The 6831-nt window shown below is 36.8% G+C and overlaps 1 protein-coding gene across 1 annotated transcript; it reads left to right on the top strand.

Moving 5' to 3' along the window:
• Positions 1–2785: 2785 nt before the first annotated feature.
• LOC110094352 (lecithin-cholesterol acyltransferase-like 1) lies at positions 2786–4473 on the top strand. The gene is made up of 2 exons (XM_020819571.2): positions 2786–3345; positions 3447–4473. The coding sequence occupies exons 1-2, from the start codon at positions 2933–2935 to the stop codon at positions 4330–4332; spliced, it is 1299 nt and encodes a 432-aa protein (XP_020675230.1). The 5' UTR covers positions 2786–2932; the 3' UTR covers positions 4333–4473.
• The last annotated feature ends 2358 nt before the right edge of the window (positions 4474–6831 follow it).

Raw genomic sequence — 6831 nt, 5'->3', positions numbered from 1 at the left:
CTGACGAGATTTTCTTTAAATACTATGATTTAGTATTATCCTTTATTGATACAATGATGCAATGATATAATAATTGGGAATTATAAGGAGTTATAATTGTGCTGATAGATAAATAATAACGTCTTTGTTTACTAAGCCAATGATTATCAACTACCAATTAGTGATTATTGAAAAATACTATGATATGTAGAACTACTTACTTGTTTAGTTTGATTACTAAAATACATGTTATTGATTCATTATTAATAATTGACACTATTTCTAATATTGTTACTGATATTATTATTGGTATACTGTTACTACATCACAACTATTATTGATTCACTGCATAGTTTACTAATTGACTCTTGCAGAATATGTGATTATAATATTACACTAATACTAATATAGAATAGCTAAATAGTATCTATATACTCCTATATGATTATGAAACTACTAATTTTTATGGATACCTTGGATTTACGGCCTTACATGATTTTTTAATTGATTGATAGTGTTGATCCAATGACTACATTATTGATTCGACACCCATACTAATTTATTGGTTTCCTTATAGTACTGCTTTAGTGGATTATATATGTACCATACTAGTTTACTACTTTACTTATTTTATTGATACTACATATGAGTTTTAATATTTCTACAGTGATTCTTAATCATATGATTGTTACTATTATGAATTAACTTATGATATGCATACTACTTCTTTTCAGTACTTTAAATTTAGTTATATGATTTTAGTGATAATTTTTTCCATATTAGATTTTGGGGTGTGCCATGATAATTCCCACATGATGCCCTTAACATTCTTTAGATTTGTTGATATGATTCATAAGGCGTTGGAGACTAATCTTGGAGTCGTAAGCAACTGGAGGCTAATCCACATGATTCACTAAATAGGAGTCTTAAGTTGGAAACTAATATGTGATTTATAAGTGCAGTAGCAAGATTAAGATACCCTTATATGAATATATGCTAAGCGATAAATATTTTGATAGTATTGATATATGATATATATTGATACATGATAAGAATACTGATACAACTACTTTACTAGTATAATTGGTTGACTAGTAAGATAAAATGAATGATATGATTGATTGGATGAATGAGGCAGATTAAATGATAAAGACAATTTGACATAGTGATCAACTAATAAAGATTGATGTATGGTTGAGGCTGATAATGGATATAACAAGTATAATTGATGAACTTAAATGTGATATGTAACAAACTGATGAATTAATACAGATGATGATATTTATTAATTTATTGTTTTTCTCAAATTATTTATAATATACTATTTCTCTTTTTGTGTATTTATTTTAGTTGTAAGATTTTGGTTACTTGTTGGGTTATGTGCTCATTATGTGATATTTACATGCTTTTATATAAGATTAAAGAGCTTGTAGTGTGAGGCTTGATAGTGATGCTAGTTTAGTTATACTTTCAACTCTTTAGCTTTATGTGTTCTTTTGTAGCATATAATGCCTAGTATATATGCTTTTGGACTTTGAATTTTGTAGCAGAGTGTAAATATTGATTGTAATAATATAATGATGTTTTTTCGCTGTTTATATTTCTCTGAATCCAATTAGTTAGATCTGGTTATCAATAATTTGATTTTGAAAGACAAGAAAAATATAATAGAATGATCCGTTTGTTAAAGAATTTAAAAGAAGAAAAAGATAATAGAGAGAATACAAAATAAAACTCTAAACTTAGATCCTGGGGTGCGACTTGCTACCTTCCAACAATCTCCCTCTTTGTCGCTTGCTTGTAATTCATGTATGTTTGAGTGTGGATTCATTATGCTAATGTGCATGCAGGTTAGTTTTTTTGCATCTTGTTGTTTGATTTATTTTTTCATGTATGAAAGATTATATTTATTATAAGGTGAGGGGATTTTTAGCATTTTTTTTAAAATTTAGGAAATCTTACTAGTGAATTTGTAGTGAGATGGATGTTTGTATCCAGAAATAACTTGCATTATGCTAAACATTTTGCTCAAAACTTAACGCTTCTCTAACTTAGTGCATGTACATGATACCCGAGACATAAATTTTGCATAGTTCTCTATGCAACATGTTAGAATCTTTATTTTAAATGGAGAATTTGATTGATGAGTTATTTTTCATTGGATTGCTCTTCTCCGGCGAAAATCTATTATAATTTGAAAGAAAGTCATATAATATATGATGATGAATAATACATTTTTAAAAAATCAATTGTGTGCCTTTATTTTCTTCTTATTGTTCCCACTATTTTCATTATCCTTTTTTAACATTCGATAATTAGGTTTTGAGGCATTTATTTGTTTGGCATAGTTAAATTATAACTATTTAATTTTGGATTCACAATTATTTATATTGAATGTAGGATTTACGAATTAGTAAATGGATTGATATTTGATGATGAATGAATGGATAGTGATTGATATTGATAATCTTTTGGCTGAACCTATAGTTCAACCTTTGATTTAGAGTTATGATGTCAATGAGAGATAATTGAGCTCGTAGGATCTTGAACGTCAGTTATTTACTTACATTATTGATATTCCTACTAGCGATGAGTTCTTATTATTAAGCAAAATTATTGTTATTGCACAACAAATAATTAAAATAAAAAAGAATCATTCAATTTTTGTAAGAATTGCTAAATTCATCAATATTAGTTAAATACAATATTTTATATTGAATCATATATAATTTGATTCAATTTTTGAAAATTATTTTATTTATTTTAAAAATTTGTCCACCTAGTTTTACCCCGCGCACTAATTCAGTAATTCCAAAGTAAAACCTGATCAATACAGTCCACACACTTCCAAAGTCCACATCCAATCCATAGGGAATGCAGAAATCAGATCGACCTCTTCATCCCAGCAGCAGTCCTTATTCCTTAGGAAGAAGTAAACAATAAACGGCCAGAGATGAAAACCCAACAACCGAGCTGGATCAACTTGGAAACTGCCGCGGCGATTGCGCTGACCATGTCACTGCTGCTACAACCAGTCTCATTCGCCTCAGCCAAAGCAACTGCCCTCCACCCGGTAATCCTCATCCCAGGAGCCGGCGGCAATCAGCTCGAGGCGCGGCTGACCACTAAATATCGTTCCGGAAACATCATCTGCCAACTCTCCGCACTGAGCAAGCGCGGTTCTTGGTTCCGCCTTTGGTTCGACCCCACCGTCCTCTTGGCGCCGCTCACCCGCTGCTTCGCCGAGCGAATGAAGCTCACTTATCTCGCCGCTGTCGACGACTTCCGCAACGCCCCCGGCGTCGACACCCGCGTCCCCAACTTTGGCTCTACTCAAAGCCTCCTCTATCTCGATCCCCATCTCAAGTGATTCGAATGCCTTCTCCTCCGAGACAATTCTTCTATTTCGATTTATATACAACCGACCTATATTTGTTATAACAAAAATCTTGAACTTGGTCTTGCAGGCATATCACCGAATACATGGCGTCACTCGTATCGGCCTTAGAAGCGGTAGGCTACATCGATGGCCTCAACCTTTTCGGTGCGCCATACGACTTCCGCTACGGCCTGGCACCCTCCGGCCACCCATCGATGGTCGGTAACCAGTACCTCAGTGAACTTCGCGCACTGATCGAGTCCTCTGCCGCTGCCAACGATGGCCGGCCTGTCATCCTCGTCGCCCATAGCCTCGGAGGGCTTTTCGCCCTTCACCTTCTCGATCGCTCCCCGCTTTCCTGGCGTCGGCAGTTCGTCAAACATCTTGTGACCCTCTCCACCCCATGGGCCGGAACAGTCCAGGAAATGCTCACCTTCGCCTCCGGCTATACGCTAGGCGTTCCCTTCGTCGACCCGCTAATAGTTCGCTTAGAGCAGCGCAGCGCCGAGAGCAACCTCTGGCTTCTTCCCGCTCGCCGGTTGTTCGGCGAAATGCCTCTAGTGTTTGCAAACAACAAGAGCTACTCGGCTAAAGACATGGCGGAGTTTTTGAAGGATATTGGATTCGAAGAAGGGATTTACCCATACGAGACAAGAATACGGCCGATGGTGGACAGAACGGTGGAGCCTGAAGGGGTTCCGGTGACTTGCATCGTTGGGTTGGGCGTTGATACGCCGGAAGCCTTGTTTTATGGGAGCAAAGGGTTCGATGAAAAGCCGGAGATGATGTACGGTGATGGTGATGGGACGGTTAATATAGAAAGCTTGCTGGCGCTAGAGAAGGAGTGGTCTGAAGCTGGAAGAAAGCATCTTAAGATCATAAAGCTTCGAGGGATCTCTCACAGCGCCATACTTAAGATTACGGCTGCAGTTAACAAGATTATTGAGGAGCTTGGGTTAATCAATTCAAGCTAAATTTTTTCGGTATCTTTGTTTTGATTTCTGATTTCCAAACCTTTGGGAGGGGAGGAAACTGTGACACATTATATATATGCTTTATTATAAATATTTATGCCATTGCACATAAGCTGAATAAATTAAGTCTATTATAAATAATGGCAAATTTTTTAACAGTTAATTTCATATGCATCGTCAAAGTTTTTAGAAGTTGACATATTTTGCCCTTTCTCTTGATCAAATGGTCATGTTCTCTTAGTTTGTTTTAGATTGATGAATATTGAAATATTTATGACAATAAAAAATAGAAAATTTGACATCTTAGTTTTGTATGAAGATTTAGACAAAAGCGATATATAATTAAATTCATTGTAGAAGTTATAAGAGCTCTATGATATAGGAGTTATTTTAAAAAGATATTTGCTTGTTTGTTCGGTTAACTCTTTTGAGGAGGGGAGACATAAGACTAAAAATTCTAGCATAAATGCTAGTCATGACATTAGGATTAGAGTTGGTTTCGAGGTGCATTGATCTTATGGGCAATATTGTGCATTGATATTATTGATAACAAGTGATAAACTTGGTGACATCAATATAGCCATGTGACAGCAGTAGGGGATTGTATTCCAGTGATGGTGGTCAGAGGACTGTAGCTAGGTGTTGTATAAAGGATTGTAAAATGGTGATCATGGTTGGAGGACAATAGTTGGGTGATGATGGATGCAGAATATTAATCAAGTGATAGAGGTTAGAGAACTATACTTGAGCAATGGTGACTGGGTGACAGAGGTCATATTATCATATTCGGGCGGTGGGTTGGAAGACAATAAAAGGATAATGGTGGTCTGGAGACCATATTTGAATGATAATGGTTGGGAAGTTGTAGTTGGAATAGGGTTGTTAGAGGAACTTAATCTGGTGAAGATGTTTGAGGGACTGTAATCAGGAAATGGTGGTTGAGTAATCATAGTCAGGCTACAATTAGAGGTGTTGCAACCCATGACCCCGAGTTTGAGATTTTGATGATGCCAAATAATGAGTGTTTTGGAACAACTTTTCATTGAATATTATTTTATTTGCTATTGTCCTTGAGTACTAACATTTCAGGAAGATCACAAGTGACTCAGGACGAAAGGAAGACTCAAGACCAGGTAGATTAGGAGTATGAGTCAAACATTATATTTTTCTATTTATTTTATTTTATTTTCTTGAGTCTGGCCACAAAATGCATAAGAGTAAGAGCAACCATGCACACACACAGGGGGAGAGTTTGTTTTTAAATGCAAAATATAATAGAATTTCTTCTCTGGAGATTATACTGTACGATTTTAATTAGTACCGTACGATCCAAGCAATTTGGACGATTCTGTGAATAGATCGTACTGTACGAATAGCTTCATACTGTACGATATGTTCAGATCCAAAACCCTAGCCCTACTTTAGTTTAAGTAAGTGATTTTGCGTCTTTCGTACTGTACGAACATTTTCGTACTGTACGATCTATTTTAAATACTTACTTAAATTAACCCGTAATTAGTGCATGAAAGTGAGGCCTAATTAAATTTTGAGCATCGTACCGTACGAACCTGATTGTACCATACGATGAACAGAGACGAAGTTTGATCGTCCCGGATATCGTCCTGGACGATCTCTTGGTTTTTGTCACATCGTACTGCACGATAATAATCGTACCATACGATGAACAGAGACGACATCTGATCGTCCAGACCATCGTCCTGTACGAATAGTATTTTATTGACCGTAGCGTATGATAATATATCGTACAGTATGAATTGTTTTTGAAATGTTCGTACATCTTCGTACCAAGACGACGTCTGTTTGTAAAGATCGTACTGTACGATGTTGAATCGTATTGTACGAACAATAACGGCTACTTTTAAAATCAGAGAGTTTTTGGAGCCCGTTTTAGGTGTTAATCTAGTCCTCTTTCAGTAAGATTTACAGAGGAGGGAGAACGTGGTTAGAGAGAGATTCCAAGGGAGAAGAGCTCTAGAGAGTCCTCTTAGGGTTGAGAGAGGAAGGAGAAGAGTGAGCGTTTGAGGGAGAACGTACGGTGTAGAGGGAGATATCACGGGTTCTGCGTCAGTTACTTGCCTGTCTATTGTCTGCCTCCTTGTGGCCTTAGAAGATTTTGAGGAGGAGCGATCTCAGGGATAGGCTGCTTCCTACATCCGTGACCTCGAGGTTCTCTGCCTTCCTCAGGAGGAAAAATCGAGAAGTTTCTCTCTGCCGTCGCCAGGAGGGCGAAACTAGAGTTTGGCAGCTCCGGTCCACACACTGGCAATTGGTGAAAGGGAGTTGTAAAGTTTCTCTCGCCTTGCACACGATGAAGAGGGGTGCAAAAATCGAGACTATTTTGGTGTAGTGAAAATCCACGGAAGCGGAGGACTATCCGCGGAGTTGGACGTCAGGTACATATTATTTGACATGAACCACCACCTATAAAATATTTTGGTGTGTTTTTTGGTCACATACTTATCGTCATTTTATTTTTCT

Source organism: Dendrobium catenatum, unplaced genomic scaffold, assembly GCF_001605985.2.
Source record: "Dendrobium catenatum unplaced genomic scaffold, ASM160598v2 fragScaff_scaffold_422, whole genome shotgun sequence".
In the NCBI taxonomy this organism is placed as follows: Eukaryota; Viridiplantae; Streptophyta; class Magnoliopsida; order Asparagales; family Orchidaceae; genus Dendrobium; species Dendrobium catenatum.
This window is presented reverse-complemented; position numbering and strand designations above follow the sequence as displayed.

What these genes read in the sequence shown, in the direction of transcription:
- LOC110094352 (XM_020819571.2), top strand. Translation starts at nt 2,933, where the DNA reads ATGAAAACCCAACAACCGAGCTGGATCAACTTGGAAACTGCCGCGGCG. An exon ending in TATCTCGATCCCCATCTCAA is followed by an intron (nt 3,346 to 3,446) that starts GTGATTCGAATG and finishes TTGGTCTTGCAG; the next exon opens with GCATATCACCGAATACATGG.